The sequence below is a fragment of the Corvus brachyrhynchos genome, unplaced genomic scaffold (genome assembly GCF_000691975.1).
Source record: "Corvus brachyrhynchos isolate BGI_N302 unplaced genomic scaffold, ASM69197v1 scaffold56, whole genome shotgun sequence".
Taxonomy (NCBI): Eukaryota; Metazoa; Chordata; class Aves; order Passeriformes; family Corvidae; genus Corvus; species Corvus brachyrhynchos.
Genome location: NW_008238664.1, coordinates 8,712,116 through 8,737,402, shown reverse-complemented (window position 1 = coordinate 8,737,402; position 25,287 = coordinate 8,712,116). Strand labels below are relative to the sequence as shown.

At 35.8% G+C, this 25,287-nt stretch overlaps 1 protein-coding gene across 6 annotated transcripts in view; it reads right to left on the bottom strand.

Moving 5' to 3' along the window:
• The window catches only part of ANKS1B (ankyrin repeat and sterile alpha motif domain containing 1B), a 413,548-nt gene that overhangs the window by 298,584 nt on the left and 89,677 nt on the right, over window positions 1–25,287 (bottom strand). For all 6 annotated transcript variants that reach the window (XM_017737794.1, XM_017737792.1, XM_017737791.1 and 3 more), the window contains exon 9: window positions 15,488–15,628. In XM_017737794.1, the coding sequence (XP_017593283.1) occupies window positions 15,488–15,628 (141 nt within the window). The remainder of the gene's footprint in view (window positions 1–15,487; window positions 15,629–25,287) is intronic.

The window sequence follows — 25,287 nt, the reverse complement described above, 5'->3', positions numbered from 1 at the left end:
TCACACTTCATAGTCAAAAGGTGCTGACTTTGTTTTGCATGTCTACCAATCCAACTTTCTAGAATTACCTTCCTAAGTTGCCTTTAGATGTCCCCTTTCAGAGTTTGCATGCCCCCCATTTTGTTTTTAGCTATCTCACCAAGTTTGACATGGCTGCTTTATACATTAGGTGGCCATGAAGGGTTGCTCTTTACTTTTCCTCTCCTTGTGATTTCACAGACATATGCACTTCCCATGTTCTCTCCTTTAAGGAATGTGAGATACTAACCCTACTCACCCAACTGCTCCCAGATTTTCACCATCCCTGTCACCCTTCATCCTCTCAGTCTTCAGTGATGTGACAGGGATGACATTTTCACAGATTTCCTCATTCAAGATGAGGGCTCACCAAGTAGTCATACTGACATAATGATGTTCCCTCTTTTATACTCTACTCCCTTCCTAATTGCTCTTAACATTGAATTTGATTTTCTGAATGTAATTCAACATTCTGTAATTAACATTGCATGAATATAAATGTCAGAGAAGAATAAATAAAGATGATGGAGTTACTCAAAAAATGGTTTGAATGTAAACTACTGACAAGTAAATTCTTACTAAATATCTCTCTAATAAATAAAACATAATAATAGTATGTCCAGCAGAAGTTAAATGAGTTAGAGTCAAAAAAGAATTGTTAAGACTTTAGAAAGCCTGAAATTGAACTGATTAAGCAAAGATTATGAACCTTAATTAAAAAGTGCATATGTAGCAAAAAGGAAAAAGAAAATTTCTCATTGCTGGAGAAAAGCATTCTGAAGTCTTCTAGTCGCTACAATATGTTCTCCATTTTGCTGGTAATGAGCATTTCTAGAAATTTCTAAGATCTAAACTAGTTCACTAACTTCAAGTTAGATGTTAGCAGATGACGTAAGATTGTCTTTAAGTATCAGGCATGAAGCAACGTGATTCTGTTTTTCTCTAAAAGTTCTTCACCAACTGCAGTAACAAGTAACTCTACAGTAATTCTACATGTCCAAGTTATTATCAACTGCATAATAAAACCTTCTAAAAATACTTTTCCTTTATCTTTAGTCCTGAAATCAAAATAATCTGAGTCTAATTTTTGTTTTAAAAAGAGATTATTCCATCTCAAATTTCTATTAACCATTCCGAATTGCTGAACATGAGACATACAACTGACCACCACCATCATGACAGAATTAGTCCTTATTTGAAATTAATAACTTCATAAAAATCATGTGCTGGGCTGCTAGTACATTAAAATAAGGAAAGGATAAAAATACATTCACAATCGAAGTAAAAAAAAAAAAACAACAAAGATTGAGAGTGACTGAGTCCCTGAGAAATCACTAGAGAACAGCCACCCATACTGATAATTAGAAATTAGATTTTTTGTCTTGTAGAAAGAAACAGTAATGTGATATTGAAGTTGCAGAGCACATGCCAGGGACACAGGGCACATTGTGGCCCTTATTCATAGGCCTGCAGTCAGCTGGGTCTCTTCTGAGCATATACTTGATGGGATAATACCTATGACACACAATCTGAAACCTGAACAGGGCTAAGAGCTTGTTTATCAGTGGGAATGAAATTGCTTCTAAATATCTATATGGCCATTGCAAAGAGTTATATACAGTTGTGAAACAATGTGCTATAACATGACTAAATCTTCAAAAACTACTGATGTTGAGTTAGACCTTTTTTCCACATTTTTGCCAGGTTTCTAGCTGCTCTTGCTTCTGCCTTCTATATACTCTTGCCTTCCTTTTAACAATCAAACTGAATGATGTATGCTTAAGGGCTGAAATACAAGCAGTATATGCAAATTTGTGTTTGTATGAGCTATGAATAAAACGACAGAGGCTCAGAAGGCACCTAATCTGAACTGACACTCTGACAAGAAGATGAAATTCGTACCTAACAGAAAATTTTTCATTCTGTCAATATCCTCTCCTATACAAATCAGGTCACTTGAAGCTTTATTACTTCCCTGGAACATGGGACAACACACCAGGGTCACACATTACGTTCCTCTTACAGGAGAAATAATCTGGGAAATACAGAAATGAAAAATGCAATATATCTGCCACCTTTAGAAATATTTTTTCATTTATACAGACAGTGAAGAACAGCTATTAAATTCTGACATACCCCTTGAGATCCACCGGGGTATTGTGCTGTCTCCCCTGGCTTGCTGCAGGCCAGAGGACTAGTATGTAGAATCCAGGTGGCTTTTCTTCCATCATAGTATGATAAATTCTGCCCAGCTGTTCCTTAGAAGAGTACAATGATACTTTATTGATGAAAATTTGGAGAGTTATTGATCTTACATTCCCCATCACCCCAAAGCTTATGATTATCCTGAGAGTGAGCAATGAATTTATCCCATTTATGTAATAGAATCACAGAATTAGGGAATGGTTTGGGTAGGAAGCACTTTTAAAGGTCATCTAGTCCAAACCCCTGCTATGGAGAGGGGTATCTTAAACTAGACCAGGTTTCTCAGAGCCCCTGACCTTGAATGTTTCCAGGGATGGGGCATCTACCTCCTCCCTGGGAAAACTATTCCAGTGTTTCACCATCTTGATGGTAAAACATTTTCTTTCTTACATCTAGTCTGAATGTATTTTCATCAAACATACTTCTTGACATTTGTAAACAGACTGATGTTTAACCTTGTTGGGTTGGGACACTTCACACTGAAATATTAATGATAAGTAACTGAAGGTTGCTGAGAGGAATCAAGAATCCAAGCAAGAAAGAAGTCCTGACCAGTGATGGGAGATAATCAGAACAGTTTTCTGACATGCAGCAAGGGGGAAAGGGAAACGCTTGAACCTGAAGGCCGTTGTGCAAGTTTGCCACAATAATGTACTAAGCAAAACCAGCTGAAAGTATTTCCTATGTCACAATAACCCAAAAGCCCAAGTAGACGGTGAAATATTTATTTTGACTGCCTTTCCAGTCGAAGATATCACGAATATTACTGTAATTTATGGCTAGTAAAAACACATTTATCTCTTACTAATAATTTAACCAAAGATAGTTTCATAATATCGTGTAATTAGAATAATTTGTCATGAATCAAACTATCATAAATGTTCATTGTTATGACAGCTAGAAACTTTTGAATGTGTAATTTGTCATATAATATACAATAAGGTTCCTGGTATATTACAGAATCTGGAAAATCACCAATAATCTTATTTAAGGGTAATGACACTGGAGAATCTACTCTGGTCTGCAGAAAGTATTTCTAATACAGATTTTTACAATAATATGCTCTTTTACCCTTTCACCAAACATCTGAAATTGTGGGTTTGCTGTTGTAGGAATGATACATGTACAGAGTTAACTGAAATAATTATTTCCCTTCAGCACCTGAAACAGCCTTTGTAAGTTTCAGTAAGCCTTCCACAGAGCTGAGAAAAACATCATTTTTAAAAGCATGTTAGAGTTGTTGTCCTGTGTATTTAGTTAGAAATGTAAACATGATGTTTAGTTTTTCAGAAACCATTCAAAATTTAGATTTGCTTTTTCAAACTTCATATATGAAAAAAATGAGTATAATTTATATAACACCCCAAAAGTAGGTTTATTTTCTCCTTTTCCTATGCATATTTTCACGTATCCTGTTTAGAATTTAAAAGTTCATACAAAAACTCTACAGAAATGAATCACTGAAAGCTAAAGATTCCTACAATGCCTTACAACACAAAAAATCACTACTATAGCCTAAACTATAAATGTCTGAAGACATGGGTAAATTGTGAGCATAATGAATGCAGTGCTAACCTCAGCAGCAGGAACATGTCACTATATTTTATGCAGTGTTTTCATAATTCTAACTGGCAGATATTCAGCATTTCAAATGAAGTTAGATTGTTGTAGTCATGTTACATGCTTTCCCATGCACTCAACACTAAGGCCATGAAAAAGAGCAGATGCTTCCTCTAATAAATAACTCACTGTGACAAAGAATATACTAAAAGTGTACATAATCTGGTTTATGCAAATGCTAACTGTTGTGTATGGCAATGTAGCAAAATATAATGACTGTTTTAATAAATGATTCTTAGTTTAGCTCAAAAAAATATAAACTAGAAAGCAATTTCCAGTTTAAATACCCTCCCTTTTTCTATTGTTTTCATGAAAGATGTTAAAAAAATCATGTCTTGTTGGAGTATCAAGCTGTGGGAAAATGCCTCTTTACAATAAAGGCTATTATATTAAAAAAAGATAAAATTAGCTGAAACCTAAGCTCCATGGAAACAATACTTCTCTGCAAGATGCTTATGCTCTAATGCCTAGGTTTTAAACATACATACACAGTTCCAACTGAAGCAGCAAACATGAAGAATAATTCCTCACATTATAAGGGCAGAAACCATGGAAAATGTTAGATATTGAGAAACCTTAAAGTGATGTCAGTATTTGACAGCAAATGCAGAAAACAATTAAAATGCTACTCTATGTTAAGGAGACTCACATTTCTCACATTTTATAGCTTAATTTCTATCAATTACTGTGCCAGTAAATGAAAAATGTATGTGTTGCTGTGAAGGAGAGAGAGGACCTGAATGCACCTAAGTAAACCTCGAAGCAAAACACAACAGCTCTGTGAACAGTAACCCTAGAGCTGTAAACTGACTTGATTGGAGGGCAGATAACATCACTAAAATGAGACGTTATGGGAGAAATTTTCTTTGAAAAGAGATATTTAACACCAAAATATGTTAATCCATTATCTATTATAAATAACCTGTGTCCTTCTTGAAAATATTCTATATCTGCCCATGCATTGTGTTCTGAAGTCAAGTAAATACTCTGACAAATTTGCACAATAGAAACCAATTAATTGATAACACATACAATAAATTTGATAGAAGCGACAAATAAACATTTGCTATTTCAGGAAGGACAATCTCCCATGTTTGAAAGTTTTTGACACTGAAGAAACAAAAAAATAAGTATGTTTGGTATAAAAGTTATTATTGCAACAGCATAAGCCAAGACTCTCTGTAAAGAAACCTCTCCTACACATGTTCCCACAATAAAACAGAAAGAACAAGAAAATGTTTTTTAAAATACTGAAGTTATGGAGAGTCATATTATCAAAATGAAAAAATTTTGTTTGTTACATACAAACATACCTTTATTTGTTACACAACTGAAAAGTGAAATACAAAATTAACAGAAAAAGAGTTTGAAATTGTTCTTTAAAGATCCCAGCAACATGCAAAGTTTGTAAAACCTAATACTTCCTAATTAAATATTACCAAATAAACTTTGTCTGCAGGTATTTCAGCAATGTGAAAATTAAGCCTAACAGTAAGAGACAATTGGAAGGAAAGTAAATTCAAACTGTAAGTTGGAAGTGGTGCTTGAAACACTAAAACAAGTTATTGCACGACAACAGAGGACATATGCACATTAGCAGTAAACACGAGTTAAGGGAATATTGCCTGTATCCCCTATGATCTTAAAGAAGAAATTTTCTATTTCATACCATAGTTCAGAACAGTAGTTCTGAATGGGAATCTATGAACTCTGCTATTTCCTGGCTAAAAATGTGCCAAAGCCCACTAACATTCATAAAATGGATGTTTAGTTTTATGGCTACAAGGAGCTCCATTGTTCTGTGCTATCTCACCATGGTGCCTATTTTCTTGGGAATTTTATGAGAGCTAATGTGGCCATGTTGAACTTTAGTAGCTAAGATGGAAATATAAGGACAATACAGGAACTTAATTCACTGCTCACTGCTGAAGGAAAACCATTCCACTAATAAACATGCGCCTTCAGTACCGCTCTTTAAACAAGAAATCCCACTGGTTTATGTCAAAGCTCTACTGCTTTAATTGTTACTATGATGATTTCTGTGATATCATAATCTACTTACTCATTGCTAATTCTCAGCCCTAGCTATTAAAAAATGGAAACAGAATGTGAAGATTACATAAAATGAAATTAGAAAGGATTATAAGGGAACCTAAATCACATTTTCAATAAAATTTGAACTTTTATTTTCTATGGGTTCACTGCAAGATTCCAGTTTTGGAACAGCTACCACAGAATCATATGTCTATTTTACCAGAACTAAGGGGTCTTGCTCCAGGTTTGCAGTCACACTAGCTGTATGGAATACTTTTACCACAGGTATTCTCTGTTAATGCTGTGCAACCCTCTTTCATATGCAAACAAACTACTATGCCAGTGCTTCCCAAAACCAAGATGGTAAAAATTTTTCACACAAAAAATCATTTCCCTAATGATTCTATTGCTCTCAGTTCTGATTCAATTATTTTCTTACATTTCATCAAATTAATAACTCATCTTCAAAATAGCAATGTAAATGCTAAAAGTTAACAAACATTCAAGTAATTTGCAAACTCAAGATCCTTTCATAATTTCATGATGAGAAAACAGTGTTGGTAAATAAAAGAAATTTGCTAGTTTGAATGCCTGGACATAACATGAAACCACTAAAGCCAGACAACAGGAAACCCTTGGCAGTGGATCTTTCTTTCTGGGTCAAAAATGAGATTCTAGCCACTAAAAATCCAAACTGTGGAGTGTGTGCAGTTGTTCTTTGATCTTACAGTCCTGATGAGAAATAACTGTCTGTGGGAGAAAGATGCTAAGATTGCTATCCCTTAAGAGGCAGCTCAAAAATTGTTCATGAACCTTACAATAGAACATTATTGAATTCAAAAAGACAAAGAAAAGATACACTCAGTCTGCCCACTTTGGAAGTGGGTAGAAAGGAGCAAAGGAAAGCCTTCTGCTTTGTCAGCTGTGTACCCTTTCTAAGTGCCCTGGTGTTTAATTTGCACACAAATTTAGCTCAAAAACTAGGCATGTAGTCAAACACATCCATCTACTTCATGTCTCACACTGGCTGGTTCGCAGTAGCTTCCTGTTCAACAGAAAAGAGCAATCAGTCAAACACCTTCAGAGATGTGGACACTTTCCCAATGATACAAGGAGCAAAAGCATCCAGATGGGTTTCTGAAGGAACTTTCTGCTGTTGATGTTTGTTTTTCACAATGCAAAACCACTAACTCTATAAAACCAGTCTGAATAAGGCAGAATTTAATCACCTGTCCATATACAAACAGATTACAATAGTGTACTAAAGAAAGCTTTATGTGTATATAGAACTGCTATGTGTATGTAGTATCTGCTAATCATAAAAGCTAATTAGGGACAAACCTAGTGATTTGTAAGTACTTAGATCATTAGGCTAAAACATTGTCTCAGAGTTATAGACTCAATTTTGTTAAATTCAAAATTAGGTAGATATAAATAGGACTGAACATTGCCTAAAGATTTTATTTTCTCTCTTCTTTTTCACAGTATAAAATATTGTGAAACAAAAACTAGGATGCTAAAAAATTATAGCACCTCCAAAAATAATATAGTTGGCTTGATACTGTCAATTCATTATTTAACTTCTATGTCTTCACATTTGCATCTTTTATCTTGAAAATCTGCAAAATGCCTGGTGGACTATTCAGGTTATACAGAGACATATTTATAACTTTTTTTTAAAAAGCTATCTCCCCCTTTCGCCAAAGGAACACAACTATTCTCCATACTATTAGGAGCATTAATGTTACTTCTTTCTATTATAGTAGATTTTATGAAATGAAACTGCTTATTGCTTCTGGAAAGTGAAAAGAGCATCTGCATCTACAGCAATGTATAGTTTTAACACCATTCCAGATAGAAGAACATAAAACGTGAGATTCCCATTTCCTAGCTGAATTGCCTTTCTGAGAGACCTTAAAGTACAAAGAAGTATTTCACTATAATTGGTAGATGACATTTGCTATCAAAAACAAATCCAAAATACCTTTTCATGAAAACATGAGACAGTGTAGTCTTACATATTTCCCTTTGATATCTCATATATGGACTCCCCCGACTTCAGTTTCATTTTATTTTACATCCAGTTCATGAGTTCTTCTTAATTACAAGTTGCTAGCAGTGAAAAAAAATCATAAAAATCAGTTTGGGATTTTAAGAAACTGTTAGTCTTAGACCAGTTTTGAATTTTGGTGAAAATATAAGGTATCTCTTTATAAAGTTCCATTTGTATGGAAACCCAAGTGAGACTGAGCACATTAATGCTTAAAAAAGTTGTTGATTCAGGATCTATCTCATTTTCAGACTCAGCATACATAATGGATACCAGTATTAAAAGTTTTCAGTAAAATACAAGCGCTAGACATGACTTTAAACCAAAGGTATGCAATTCCTTTTGCACAGCAAGAGAGGATTCACAGTTACAGACCACAGAGCTGTTCTTTTTAAAAGTCCGGCTTTCAGTCAGGTCTTTTCTTCAGAAAGAAATTGGGTCTGTAAATTGTACAGACTTCTCATAGACTTACTCTATGAAGGCACTATCTCCTGTATTATAAAAACTGAAGTAAAAAAAAAAAAAATCCCTCACAGGTTCCAGTATTAGCTGGGTTCTCAGATAGATTTTTAACATGATTAAAAATAAATCAAACAAAATAGAAAATAGATTTTTAGGCTCAAAATAAGTCCAAAAATGCCAAGTGCCTTTAAATAGCCCTTCACAGAAATACAACCTGACACAAAGCTTGACCTCATGGATAATCAGTGTAGCAAATCCATTTAGTAATCAACATGTCCAGATACCCCCATTCAACCGATATCTTAACTCCAGATAGCTCAATACCAGCACTTCTGTCCATAAACTCTTTTCCTCCTGTTACTACGGTAAGAACAACAAATACGATGTATCTATGATGGCTTTTTTCCCACGAAATGTAATACTGAACAGTGGCCCAATTTGGTCAGATCAACCAGGAACTTCTACATAAATTTTTAAGTTCAATATAGTGCTTTAATATTTCTGTTACGAAGCAGCTGAAGTTCAAACATGAAGTTTTTAACACTAAGTTGAACTTCTTTCATGTACAAAACTAATTGCTATATGTTATTACTATCTATTTACTGTGCAATTCAAACATTTTTTTTCACTTTTCCATAATCTGACAGGCAGCACCAAAAGCAAAAACATTCCATAGGCGTGTGTCTTCTGGTTACCACTAAACTGCAAACCACAAAACAACAAAATGTAATATACTATGTAAGATTTTCCCAGATTACCATTGTGACATGTTTCAGTTAGGTATGTGACAGTGTTCAATTCAACATTAATTTCTACATGAATTTGAATACCATTAATAGGAATTAAATTTCCTGTTTTAAACTACAGTCAACAATATTTCAGATTATTTCTGACATAGGTCAACAATTTCAGCACAATTTGACACCTCTCCTTTCTCTCTCATCCCATTTAATTTTGCTGTTTCATGATCACACCAAGAGACAACACATCCCAGCAGTGACCAGATTTATACAGTGCTGGACAGGGATAGCCATACTTTCACAAACAGTCATTTGCAAACTGCAGAGTCAGTGCTAAACTTTCAAAGCAATAAACTCATCTGAGGTCACACAGCCTTACAAAGAATTATAGAACATAGATGTTAACAACAATATGAAAGAGATCTCTGGAAGTCATCCCATCCAAACTTGCAGTTGAAGCAGAGCTAATTTAACCATTAGATTACCCTGAAGCTTGACTAGTCAATTCTGAAAATACACAAGGATAAAGAGATTACAGCTTCTCTGGTCATATTACATACCTGTGCAGTGGTGTCTGGATTACACAACTAGCACAGTAAAAATCCACTTGCCACAAGACACCTGCAGTCCATGGGCAACTGCAAATTTACACTGGAAATTAAGCAGCTACATATGTAATACATACCATAGGCAAGAACAAAACGTTCAGCTTCATTCCTTAAAACACCATCAGAAAATGTAGCATAGCACTAAAATAAGCCACAGTTTTTTCAATATACTTATTTTCTATCACTGTTCGGCAGGGTATAATCATCACCTGCTGATTCTTTCTAGGCAGAATACATATTGCACTTTTCAGTAGCTGCTTCAGTGTGTAGGTGGTGTGTTCCTGAAATTACTAATAAGACTTAAGCTTACTGCAAAAGAGACAACACTGCAAATCAAGACTTAAACAGAAATATTTTTTATGGGTAGTAGAGCTTTCCATGTTACTCCCATTTAAGTAAACTCATAGTTTAATCCACTAAATTAGGAAGAAAAAACTGTATTTCACTGAAGGTTAGAAACTATAGGAAAATATTATAGATAATATAACAATCTTACTCTGGCTATCCTAACTCAGGCATATTTTAGGCCAAAGCTTTCTCTACTATGTCTATATCACCACGAAACAAGATCACTGGTTTCCTCCCCTGTAACACAGAAATTAAATAATGCCACAAGACTTTCTGTTTCTAATTTTGGAGAACTTCAACACCAAGTAAGATCATCCAAATCTGCTTCTTTACTAGTCTAGTTTGAAATGTGCTTCCACTGAATGCACTGAAAGGTAAAGTTATTAATGGATTGAAAAACCAAGCTGAAAATTTTAGCCATTATCGTTTAATTAAAAACATGTTTGCTTTTCTGTTTTTATTAAAAAATACTTCCTCTTTTATGCTACTTCCCCTGCACCTTGGCAGTTCAAAAAATGACTATAACATTCGCACTGAGTTTAAAATGTAAGACAATTTTTTGAGGCAACCGAAAATAGAAGGAGTTCAAACTGAAAGAGTCTGTTAAAATGAAAACAAATAATACCATATAAAATTTCCAATAATAAAATTTTTCAAAAAGAGACATTATAGAGTCATGCTGCATCTCTCCAGAGAGTGTCAGTACAGAGGGGTTTTTAGGAATAGACTTGATCTCTATGTGAAAATTGAGTTAGCTCCTTACTTAATTACCCCCTTTATCTCTCATGTGTCCAGAAGTGACTTTGAAAATGTAAACATAATTGCAACATAATAATTTCCAATGTCAGGCTTTCTACAGAACAGCCTTAACTAGCTTCTACAATACAAACAGTATACAAAACTTCTTCCCATTAAAAATTACTTTTTAAAATTTACAAAAAAAAGTACAAAATTACAGACAAAATGACCTTCTGGAAGGCAGACATGAAATGCATAACCCTAATAACTGATGCATCAAACTCTAAACTTTAAATATTCCTACCATAGCCTGTATTGATAAAGAAACAGTATTATATACAGCTCATCTCCTAAACATGTAGTTAGGACTCCACTTTTTCTTCCCTCCCTCTAAATAAAAAGGCATTTTGTGGGGATAGTCTCTTCCACAGGAGAATCCATAACAAAGTTCCTGGAGTTCCTGACCCTAAGAATCCTAGAGTTATATAAGCAGAATTTTGATCAGTCTTAAAAGAAAATGTCAAGGTCTCCCAGAAGTTAATTTCCTCTTAGAAGATGAAAATTTGACACTAAGCTAGAAACATAGCATTTATATGTTTAAGTAAGTTTTCCATATATTTTTTGAAGAGGCATGCTTCCCAGCAACTGGCAACATGAAGATTTATACTTAGGGCTTTTGAATCAAAGTTCAATTTTCCCATAGCAACTGCACTGCTCTCTTTACAGACATTATTTCCATTTTGTAACAGTTAGACAAATGAGGTGCTCCTGGTTGTCACCATGTCAAACACAGGGAAAAACTGCCAGGATTTTTAAGTTATATATACAACACAGTTCAAGACAGAGTCCAGTCAAGCTGACCCAGCAGCATCCTAAACAGGACAGAGGTTAACCTGCCTTATCTCACACTTACTTTATATCATAATTAGAAAAATATGCAGGCATGCCTGTTCAAGATTAAGGTACGTGAACTGCTTACTTTAAACTGATAATACTGGAGGGATCATGTAGAACTCTGCAGCACTCGTCTCTCTTTTACTGTAGACTGCCCTCTGTTTATCTCTGTACATCAGGCCCTGTTTGCCCCTTAGCAGAGGAATATTCAAGCTACGCTATCCATGAAAAAGAAAATGGAATGACATACATACATTCAGACTGTGCTGCTTTATTCTCAAGAAAATATGAATATGTATGTGGGTCCTGATAAACTTGGTAAAATAAATCTATTAGGAGCTAAACAGTAAATTAACCTGCACCACCAAATTGATTATTAAGAACAAGAAACAATTTTATTACTGGAAAACAAGAGTGTTCTGCATTTTTTTACTACATTCCCTCTCCTTCCTTACCTTGCCAATTGATAAAGTAAACAAACACCCCCAACCAAAATTATGTTTGTTCAAAATGCTTTCCACCACTTTACCAAAATATATGTTCAGGCAAAGTAGGAGAGAAAGGAGTTATCTCTTATTTTATCTTCAACATTTCTGCCATAAGGAGACTTATTTGAGAGAAATGGCTGAAATATTCCAGTCCCTTCACATCCAGGCCAAAGCTGCTTCATGCCTATTTCACATTAAAGTATAATGAGATTCCAGAAGTTACCGTTCTGTCTTCCCCAAAAGGAATGAGAGAAGGAATGATGGACTGACATGCACACCACTCTTCATCATTCATGTTCATCAATGACTTGGATGAAGGGGCAGATGCCTCCTCAGCACGTTCACTGATGACACAAAGCTGGAGGAGCGGCCAATACCCCGGAGCGCTGTGCAGCCCTTCGGAGGGACCTCGGCTGGTTGGAGAGATGGGCAGAGAACCATCTGAGGTTCACAAAAACATGCATCAGTTTTAGCAAGGATGGAATTTCTGCCCTAAACCACAGATGAGCTCCAGAACAAAGCAACAGCCGCAAATTAACCTTAAATCATAATCTATATGTGGAATACACTCTCTGCTAAAATAAGAAGACAGATCTAAATTTCAGCCTCCAAAAATCCAGCTGCATATCCTAAACCCCTGAAATTTTAACAAGACACAAAGATTTTTCCATAAAGCTCTTCCAGCACTTCACCAATTTTGAGATTGTAAAAGAGAGTTGCTTGTCCTGAGAATACCTATATTACTGCTATGCTAGGTCTTAAATTTACACAGAACTTTCTGTAACAGTCCCTTCTGAAATGACACTTACCATCACAGTACAGATAGCAATGACATACTGCATGCCAGAAGTACCTCCAGACAAGCTTTTTTCCCTAACAGCAAAAAAGAAACCAAGTTTATCAAGGAGATTACTGCCCTCTCCTTTGGCATATTGAAAACTGTTAGCTCACTAGGTCACAGATGGACATTTTCATAATCTCACCTAAAACTCAGTTTCATGTTATCATTGTGCCTCTGACTGTGTATATAAAGCATGAATCAATCTTTCTGTTTGTTCACCTTTGATGTGCAAACACAATATATTTATATGATTGTAAAATCTATTTTTAAATAAAGGAGAAGTGTAAAAATGAACTTCTTGTTTGTCTTTAAAAGTAATTGATAGACCCTTTTCTCTATTTTTGGACCTTTAGGAGAGTATGGATTCTAAGACACCATGTCAAATATCTTCTCTCACTGCTTTTTCATTATGAAGTCTGTACTTTCTGATATGTTAGTGCACTGACATGAGTATCAGAAACTATTTTTGCACTTCTACCTAAAACATGCTGTTGCACATAATATATAATTTGTTAGACCAATTCAAGATACTGTTCTTAATTCAAAAATTTACATATATACTTTGTGTTTTCAATCCCTTAGAACAAGATGTTCTCTACTGCATTCTGAAGTAAATGTGAAAGATCCAACAGATTAGCTAACATCTTGAAAGACTGCATAAGGTGACGGCAACAATTTATAAAAACCAAAGTCACTGTGTTTTAGTTTGGAGATTTTTCACTATCTAATTTCTTTCCTTTCTCCCATAGAAAGAAATCAACAAAAGACTAAAACTATCTCTGCCTTCAATTTTTATGGATAAAAACAATCTAGAAAGGCAATCTGTCATATCATGAATGAAAGCATAATAACTATACTCTTTTTTGTACTCATAATTAAAAATCTTATTGTTCTCAGAGCAAGAAGGATGAGATATTGCAAGTCTGAGCTTAAAATTCAGGTACAATAAATAAAACTAATTCATGAATCACTGTCTTAAAACTTACATCGCTGTTGAAATGAATTTCTCTTTATAAATAGGAAAGACATACCAACCAACTAACCAAACTTGATCCCATTTTTCAAAGGCATGCCTCAATTTTATAGCACCCTTTATGTATACCTTACATAAAAAAAGAAACAAGGAAAACAAAAACATTTTCTAAAATTAGGAAATAAAAATTGCATGTATGTTCATCATAGGGAAGTTTAAGAATAATTCAACCATAAGTTACATTTAAATATGGAAAGTTCCATTTAAGAAATAGGTTTTGAAACAAATGCTTAAAAATGAGGAATTAGTAACTATAGTACTCCTATTGCAAATCAGGATAATTCCGACAACTCTGCACTTTGCCAAATGTCTAAAATGATGGATAATATGAAGTAGGAAACAGCTGCTGAAAGGGGAAAGGAATATAAAGGCTCCTTATCAAGAAACAGGGCAGTGCTTATTGTCATTCAAGCACATTAGCTGCCGTATCCTGTTTCCATTGACTGCAGGGAAGGCTTTAGCATTGACTTCAAACAGGTGCAAGTCCCATGAGACTTAAAGGGAATAAAACGTACAGTCACAGTATGAAAGCAACAGTGTATGAAGTGTGGTGAGACAGGATATGTAATTCCAATGTGGTACACAAGAATCTGACAAAGCTGTTTAAATGCAGTGCCAAGTAAGGATGCAACTGAAAGAACCAGACATTTCTAAACAGAAATTTGGCAGGTCTTCATTCAATGCTACAAAAGAAAAAGCGCAGGAAAAATGTTGCAGAAACGAGAGTGCTAATTTATAGTGTGGGGAGAGAACAAGGGAGACCCAGAAGCAGCAATAAGCATCATCCTGTTCTGTAGCAATACAATATCACTTGTTCAGGACACAGCTGCTGAAATGCTTTGGTAGATACTGCAGACTGGTCTTCTCTGAGAATTGCTGGGACCTAGACCCACTTCTATTTATTCTCTTCTGTATTATCATGAGCATTTGAAAATGTTTGGGGATCTTTTCTTTAACTTACATAATCTTCAAAGAGAAGTCTTAGGCTTCTTACATCAGTTGAGTTATGCATGATGTCCTCAATTAATTCTATAAAGAAAGTAGCTGAGATGTCATTATACTAATTAGAAGCTGGTCAAAAATAGAGTACTTATCTCAAAGGAGACTATGTGACTTCAAAATTTCTTTCCAGATGGAAAAGGAAGATATCCAACACAGCAACTATCTGTCTAAAATAGGGGTAGTAAACATCAGTCTCCATATTAAACTCGTATGGATAAGTATTATAGCAGGATGACCAAACCTCAACATTTAATTCTGGAACCAGATTTTGACATTAAAATGAAGAGTGAAAGTACCACTTTTGAAGGGAATCAGGCAAGACTATAAATAACTCTAAGGGTTATGGCAGAGATTAAGCAGCTCTTCCATAGTTACTAAGTTTTATGATGAAAAGGGAATCACATACCTGTGCAAGCATGGGAAATCCGAGGTTCCTGCATCCATTGCAAGGTGTCAGTGCCTCCCATAAACCTGAGGGTCCACAAGTATTTTCACCTCCATCATCATCTTCTTCCTCCCTTGGTGATAAACGCATTGAAGAAGGCCTCTGTGCATAACAACACAATACTTTCAAATTAAACACAGTAAAGAAACTTTTTACCTTATGACCTTAGGAGTTTGCCATTCACAAATTCCAAAGTATAAACTGGTATTTTAATACAAAGTACCTACTCAACTGTTAAACTGCTGTATGAAAAGAATACTTTCTAAGGAGGGTGCATAATAAGCTATATGCAATTATACTTTAAAATTGAGTGAACATATTAATATATGTTGAAAATATTGATTGTCTTTATTTTCAAGAAATTGGCAATTTCTACTTCATTTTACTTTAAAATTTGCAGTAATATCATTAGGTTTAGGATATTCCACAAAGAATAAAAACTAACATTTGCCTGGATGAGTTCAAGGTTTTTGCAGAAAAAAAAATACTAAATAAATCAAAATATGAGGTTTCAATTTTTGCATGATATTTATCAATAATAAATGTGCTACATTATTTTTTAGGCAAAATATGTATTTTAAAATGACTTGTATTACTTTGCTTCATAGTCTGGAAGGGATGAAAAGTATCAGGAATAGTCATTCTCTTATGAACACTGTGACTTACATATTGATCTGAGTGAAAAGGGAAAAATGCTGATTTTTGCTTAAACCAGTATCCTAATTTTCTGTGACAGACAGAAATAGGAAGAGTGTTCAGTTCCCATATATTTATCTTATTTTGCTATACAGGATAGTCCACCCCAACTGAATTGCAGCAGCAACTTTTAAACTTTTATTGAATTCAGGAGAAATTAATTTCTTTCCTTCAGAAGAAGAAGGAAAGTTATCCCAGTAATGAATGACTTTTAAAATCTCATGTCAACAAAAATTGCTACAAGTTAAAAAAAAGTAATTTTTACATCTTAATTATTTGTCCATATTTAAATTGGAATACTGAATAGCTGTTCTAGCCTGCTTCACATTTGCTTGAGCAGCCTGTCTGATACTCAGTTAGTAAATGCTGTCTTTAGGAATGCTTTTTTCAGAAGTGGCTGGATTTTTGCCTGACCAGAATAACACTATTTGAGACAATGGCTGACCACAACTATCAATTTGATGGTAACATTAACTCTAAAGCACTGCTATGAGATCCATGTAAAATCGTTTTTAAATCCCCAACACTTAAATGCAGATTATTTTAGCCAATAGAATAAAGAAATGCATGGAGTCTGCTGCAAGGAAGAGAATACAAAAGGGAAAGAAAAGTAAGAGGGAAAAGTAGAGAAACAGAGCAGTTCTAAAGATGAACACAAGCTGATGGAAACTGTAAGAGAAACAAAGGCACCATACAGACAGGCACTAACTCAAGTTGTGTAACATCTGAGGATCATTTACCTCCTGACTCTTGTGCTCACTTCTTAATACAAATGTTTTTGGTATACCATTAATTTAAGCAGAAAAAAATATTTCTAAATTCTATCTCAAATCACACATCAAAGATGAGAAACACAATATATCCCACTCCATTAGTCTGATTGCCCTCTGTTAGAAAATGGTTGTTCACGTGTTTCAGACTTCATGAATCTAGCCATATCTTCTAAAGTTAGGTGGATTTATTTACTTTTTATTTTAAAAGTCAATTTCTAAAACATTGTTAGCATGGTATTTCATTAGGTTATTTTGACACACTAGTAGTACCACAGAATATGTTGCCATAGCAACCAATATTCTCACACTGATTATTAAAAGGATTGGGTTAATTCTGCAGAGTGTAGGTTGTGAAAGACTATTATTGCTAGGTATTTGTATAGACAAAGGAAGCAGACTAGAGGTCTTCCCCCTCTATTTATGATGCCATCTTCAATGGTGAAGATTTATATTTTAAATCTCAGCATTGCTGTACCAGAGAATAAAGCGCTTCTTGCCCCCTGGAGAAAAAAGCAAAGAACTGCAGCAGTGCTCAGCACAGGAAAGCAGGTACACATCAGCTGTGACCTTACAAGCCAATGGAAGTGAATGAAGACAAAAGTCATATGAAAATGTCAGTACACCTTATAAAGACAAAAAACATATACACATTATATAAATGAGAAATTTTCAACACAACTAAAGGAAGATGAATTACAATAGAGTCACTGGAGTATGATCATATGAGTATTTAGGCATTACAGGAACAGAATGAAAAAACCCCATGCCAAACAATTATTGGATGATAAAAAACAAAATACACAAGCAGAATGAGAGCTGTATATTTCCATTAGACTTATTTTATATAAATAGCCTAAGATAGAATGTGAATCACAGGAATTTAATGTCAATATGAATGAGAGGAAGTGTGAAGTATATAGTCAGATCTCCCGATCATTCAAAAAAGGATCAGTCAATGCCAGAGTTCATTAGACACACTGTTGGAATAAACTGACTGGTACTCTCATGCAACTAGACAATGCAGGTATGAACATGATACAGACTAATTTACAGACTACTGCAGATCCGGGTTAGCTCTTTTTATACTTGCTCAGATTTCTGCTGTCAATAAAGCACTAGAAAGGAACTATTAGGAAAAAGCTATGTGAAGGGTGAAGAAACAGTTATTGCTATCACCTTTCTCACCCTTCCCTGCTGACAGAAGCCCAGTTCTTCCCAGGAAATGGGAAAGAGATGTGTGGGAATTACTGCAGCGAACTATTGCAAAGAGGAGGGAAGGAGTTAACAGCTGCATGAGAGAAAGGGGTCACAAATGCCCCAAATTCGATAGACTGGGGTTGCATACCCTGGGGAGAGGGATGCGTCTGGACGAGGCAAACGAGATATGGAAAAATCTACGATCAATTCACAGACCTCAGACTGTCACACAAACCCATGAAACTCCAAACCCAGACCACATAGTTTCCTGTTACTCTCTCACAGCCTTCATTCCTTTCCCAGAACTCCTTAATTTTTCTGTTCTGTTGCATAATTTAATTTTGCCTCCTTGGAGATCCTTTGAACATGAAAATCTAATTCTGTGTGTGCAACTGGGAAGCCTTGAAATAGCCCTGTAGGGAGAGTTTTAGTAAAAGCAAAGTTATTTATGCCCACTTCTCAGAAAATAAATAAATAAATAGAGTAGAAGATATTTCTGTCAACTAAAGTAAAACAGACACAACTGAGAACCTCTTACTTATGCCTGTTTTCAGTTAAAATAACCCCAAAAACTGTAGTTTAAAAATGCCATCCAAATCACAGTTACTCAATTAATTGAATTAGACATTATGAAATGGCAAAGTCAATATAAACTGCAATACTAAGCTTCAATAAGGCCACTTCTGCCTAAGTTAGAAGAGACACAAGTATAAGCAACACATATCCTCAAACAAAACAGACAGAAAACCTTACCTGATATTAAATATGATATGCAAAAGGGAAATTTGGGAGAGAAACTGCAAGATATTAATAGAGAATAAAAGATTTATTAAAAGTTCTGGTTTTTACTGGAACACCAAATTAAGTACTAGACATTGCTTGCAGCAGTAAGAGGCTAACAAAGTAATGATACAGCAGTGAGAAAGTAGTAAGATCTAGCACAAGGACATTGGACCACTACAATTAGTGCAAAATTTCTTCAGACTCTACTGATCTTATCACATCACCTCTCATTTTCATACTTAATGAGCATTTAAACCACGTCTTCAAAAATTTAGGTATGGAAGCCTTCCTCTTCATGTCTCCATCTGCATAAAAGGCAAAATTTGCCCACTAGGATACTTTATATTTAAGGACACTTTATAAAGAGGCTATTTATTCTCCAAAACATGTATGTACATCAGATTGTCTATCATAATAACTTGGAATCTCTATCCCAATCTAAGAGAGCAAGCCAATATTTATCAAGAGAGAATGATGAATACAGACAGAAAAAGCAGAGAAAGTCTGTTCTACTTTTAAAAGTCAACAAGAAGAGAAGGTGAGAGCAGCTTTAATCTTACCTATTAGTTACAAGTTCACAGCTCAGCAGCGATACACAATGTATAAAACATACATAAATATCTTTATGTAGGGCCTTCCTCTTAACAGATATCAGCTACTTGCTATCTAACATATGACCTTATTATCTAGACAAGTTTTCTCTAGGAATATAGTAAATGAAACAAGAGGTCTTATTTCCTTTCAGTCCGTCTTTTTCTCAGCTTTTAGTGAAGACTGGTCTGCTTTCTGCCTTGACATTTGTAAGCAGCATCTGCTAGGAAAAATATGACTCAATTCCCTTGTTTGAGAACACATAAGAATCTTTCCTGTACTAGTCCAGCAAAACTTAAAAACCAAACATCAAAATCCTTACCTATTTTATCTGTTTTTTCATAATTATCATCCATTTGTAGTATTTCATATACCCTTTCAAAAAGTATCTGCTAGAGCAAAACAGCATCAGCAAACTATTACAGGTACAAAATAATAGGACATTTACCATTTGCTATTGCATCATAGCTCTGGAGACATGAACATTAACTTATCATTTCTCTTCATAAGAAAACAAGATTTTTAAATGGAGCAGGAAACATGAAATCCAGAAGGCAACATCCTTCCGCTTACAGGAGGCAGAAAGCAATCAGACATTTGATAAGCCAAATGCTGCCACTCAGTTTGAAACAATCAGGTCAGTACGAAGTTTCTTTTGTAGAAATAATTTGTCAGACATGTAATTATTTTCTATCATGCTAGCAGAGATGTGCCTCTAACTCTCCTAGGCCCAAAGAACATGCACCTATGTTGTGAAATAAAAGTAAAAAGCTACGGTTCTGTTATCTAATATTCTATTTTGACATTACACTAAACTAATAGAGCAGGAAACTGCTCCTGAATCTCTTCTATGAATTAGGATAAGCAGGTCGATCTCTGCCACGGTTGTCCCCAGCAGCTGTAGCAGTCAAGCCAGGGACAGCAGAGCTGGGAGAGTGTTCTGTGCTCTCAGTGCTCCCCCTGCTGCTGCCCAGGCTGCACCCAGGGGAAAATGCCTGAGGTATGCAGAAGACAAGAAAAAAAAAGGAGCCTTAGGGCATGACATACAACATCATCAGTTACTATTTTTCTACAGCAGGATCCCTGCATTAAGCAAATGTGCCCTTCTGGAATTCAGTAAGAATCCTGAAAAGAAGGAATCTCAATTGTGACATACATCCTGTGTCTCACAGAGAGTGAAGGATTTTGGTAACCTGGGCACACCTTTCCCACATCCCCCAAGGCCTTCTCCCTACTCATGTTTTTCTGTTTCCCATCCTCAATATCTTTTCTTTCACCTTACACTGCACATCTGCTGCCATTCTTTCACAAACACGTTCCAAGTTTGCATCTCTTTCATTCGCTATGAGTCCGGTTAGAGTTTGACTGCACTTCCTGCACTCTGTAAAGCAGTACCAGCAGGACAACAATAGTCTTGTACTTAAAGCAGCTGAATGATGGAGAAGTGTACTCTGTACCTGCCTCTGCCATAATCCATGTGGGATGCTGGGCATGTCATTAAAACATCTCTAAGTTTGTGCTCCTGATCTGCTGGCTATATTGAAACTGAAGGTGAGTTTGCACAAATGCTGGGCTACATCAGGAATCATCTTGAGAGATTCTATTTTCAGTAGTATATAAGCCTAAGTACTCTGCAAATCCCAGCTTTAGCAATCCCAGACATAGAATCTTGATCTCTACACCACTGCACATCAGCCCAGCTGCATGGGATGATATTTTCTGACTGGGGAGCCAAAAGGAACACCACATCTGAAGCAGTCACACAACTTGAACTCAAGACTACAGTGACATATGATTCTGAGGAGAAATTCCTGTAACTTGAAGTCAGTACAGTCAAGTTAATTGACTGCATGTAACAAACAAAAAATGTATTAACTTTAGGCAAATGTGATTAATTCACATACATGAGGAAAACCACATGATTGTGTAGTTGCTGCCCCTCAGTGGGGGCTGTTGACACCTATCATGATGAGCACCCCAAAATTAATCATCATTCTGTCTCCAGAGCAGGATCTGATGCTATATAGGAAATACACCCTGGAACCAGATGACAAATACAATGCATACTGAATAAGGTCAAAAATTTAAGTAAAAATGAGATTACAAAATGAGTACACCTGAACATACATTGAAAGTAGAGCAATACATTTGAAATTTTTAATTAATCCTTGCATGTAGCATAAATAATGACAATTAAGATGATTCTGGATCTTTGCACTACTCTCATAAAAGGATGCAAGCATTCATAAAGCAAAAGTTTTAGGATTTAGAAACCTAATAGCTTATCAATTAATCAGAAAATAACAGGCATAAACTAAAAAAAGACACATTTTTTCTATTGTTAAAAGAATTGTATTTTTCAAACCTTAAGATAGCTTTTCATTTGCTAAATAACCATAAAAGAAAAAATGATCCATCAACAGTCAGTCATTTACGAATAAAAAGGTTAATTTTGACTAATTAATTCTTCAGTAAACATAAAAGCTTTTGAACTGAGTGTTGTGATCTTCATATGAAAACTATGTCATCTATACATAAAAGCCACTACCAGGACTCTCACATTTAACAATATTTAACAATAGAAATATTCTGTGCATATATCTTAAGTGCAAAGCAAAAGACACCTCAATGTAACTCAGTAAGAAACTTCACTCTTTTCTAATTCCTGCTTAATTTCACCAAATGACAGAAAATCCAAGGACTCAATAAATCAAACAATTGCACAGAATGGGTGACTAAGTGCTTTTAGTAATTATAATTTAACCACAGTACAGTGGTATTCAGTACACAGTATTTCCAAGAATTGTATAGTAGTTGGAGCCTACAGAATTTTCATTTTTAAATATCTTGGGAAGTAAATACTGTGTTTGTGTATCAATTGAAATTAGGAGGATGAAGTATTAGCTGCTTGAAGCTACAATATGCACAGTTCTGAATCAAAAAAGCACTTAGAACATCATTCTCTTAAACTAATTTGAACTGTTTGAAACAGCATCTGGATAAACACATCAAGCAATGCCTGAGCAACTGGCTCACGGGTCAGACACAAATGAATGTTACAGTGAATGGGATAACATCACACTGGAGACCTGTCACTTGGTGGGGTAGGTTTCACATGGCTCCATCCTTGACCCAGTGCTCTTCAATGTCTTCATTAATGACTTGGAGACAGGACTGGAAGGGATACTTATCAAGTTCACAGAGGAAACAAGACTGGGAGGAGCTGTTGTCTCCCTCAAAGGCAGGGAGGCCCTGCAGACAGACATCAACAAATAGAGGACTGGGCAATCACCAACCATAGGAAGTCCAACAAGGGGAAGTTCCAGATTCTACACCTGGGACTTGATAACCCTAGATGAACAAACAGACTGGAGAACAAGATGCTGGAGAGCAGTGCCATGGAAAGGGACCTGGGGGTCCTGGTTGATGGCAGGTGGAATTTAAGTCAGCAATGCCCTGGCAGCCAGGAGGGCCAACCTGGGGTGTCCTGGGGAGCATCAGGCACAGCATCGCCACCGGGCAAGGGAGGGGATTGTCCCACTCTGCTCTGCACTGGGGTGGCCTCACCTTTAGTCCTGTGTGCAGTTTCGGGCACCACAATATAAAACAGACATTAAACTATTAGCGAGCTAAACTATTGGGCCAAAGGCGAGCTACAAAGATGGTGAAGGGCCTTAAGGGGAAGGGGTATGAGGAGCAGCTGAGGACACTTGGTCTGTTCAGCCTGGAGAAGACTGAGGGGAGACCTCACTTCAGTCTATGACATTCTCATGAGGGGAAGAGGAGGGGCAGGCACTGATACCTTCTCTGTGCTGACCAGTGACAGGATCCCAGAGAATGGCCTGAAGTTGTGTCAGGGAAGGTTCAGGTTGGTTATTAGGAAATGTGTTCTTCACCCAGAGGGTGTCTGGCCACTGGAACAGGCTCCCAGGGCAGTGGTCACAGCACCAGCCTGACAGAGCTCAGTATGTGATTGGACAACACATCTCACACACATGGTGTGACTCTTGAGGTGTCCTGTGCAGGGCTGGGAGCTGGACTCGATGATCCGTGTGGGCCCCTTCCAACTAAGCTGATTCTGTGATTTAATAAGTTATTTTTTTAATCTACAGATTAAGCTACTTCTCTATAATGTATCAAAACAGGCACTTCCATAACTTACTCTACTCTAATATTTGTGTTTGGGACAGGATTGAACTGCCAAATTTCTCTCTCTTAATATTACCTAAAATAAAGTGAACCTGTGTTTTAAACAATTGTCCAACTTTGAGCACATACCTAATACTAATAAATCAGACTAAGCACACTTAATTTTAAATGTTTAATATCAAAGCACTTCAAGTGCTTTACTTTACCATGAAAAAGAACTTAGCACATGAAGCATAAAGCCCTAAAAACAGAATTCACCCAGGAAGTAATATAGACTGCAAGGACACGCTGCTACAGAAATGTGTTTCTAGGAATGCCTTTCCATCCCACAGGCATAGTAGATTTGACCTAAGCTGGTATGTAGGAACGGTATACACAAATATAGGCTGTGCAAAAAGGTAGGAATTTGGTAACTATTTTTTGAGTCTTGAAATTTAACCACATGAGCAGTTCCAATAAAGTTAATGGAATATCTCATGTTAATGACAGACTTATGCGTCTCCCTGAATCAATATGCACATGACTCACTCCAAAATGTGACTCACTGAAAAACTCATGTACCAGATAAAAAGAAACTGATAATGAAGGGCATAGGAGCCCACAGAAAAGCAAAATCAAGTGTTAATAATTTTAAAAATATTAAATAGAATTAAAAGCTACAGAATATTTGCCCTTGCATAAAGGAAAAAATCATAATTCAAAGTAGTGACCAGTATTTTTGGCTTTAAATGTCTCAGAGAAAATATTGTTTGGAGAACAGTTACAGAGGCATCTCTGTATTTAACAGCCCTATACCATCTGAATGTTTTCATATAACATTTTAAAAATTCGGTGCAATGTAATTGCCATGAAAATCAGCTGTAAACCATGCATTTTTCCTTTTTTAAAATTGTGAAAGAGAGGGTGGTTAAGTGGGTGGCAGTATGATGAAACGTATAGAAAATACATTATTTGTCATGAAATAGAGCAGAAGGGAGAGAAATTAAAGTAGGGGGAAAAATCAGGTGGTAAGAGAGTAGGCAGAAGTCACCACTTTATTACTCCTCCAGTGCACAGTTTTTTTTTATTTAGCACACATATTCTCAGTAAAAGTGTGTTACTGAAAATGCAGTTATTATTCCATTAAGTTGCTGTTGGCTTAATAAAGGACATAAAATATAATCATACCTGAATAGACACAACCAATCTAAAGATGAACTATATACAGTACTGAGTTAGCCATCTGAAGACGAATGCTGGTTGAGAGTGGATAATCAAAAGAACTTTGAAGAACATTTTTACTAGATAATTTACAGATCCAGCAGTAACAAATTACTAGTGGTTTGCCATATTGGCAGCCAAGTGCTAAACATCATGTAAACATAACACAGTAGAACAGCTGCCAGTTGAAATGTCTTAGCCGGCTATAGAAGTTGAAGGCCTAACTGGAAAAGATCAGTCAAAGAGCAATGTACTTTTTGCTCTCAGAAGCACAAGCAACGGCTCAGACTCCTGTAGAGGTGTTGAAAATGATCATGCACGCACACACCCCCCATCAGAGGTGCAGAATACTATCTACTGGACAACAGCTCT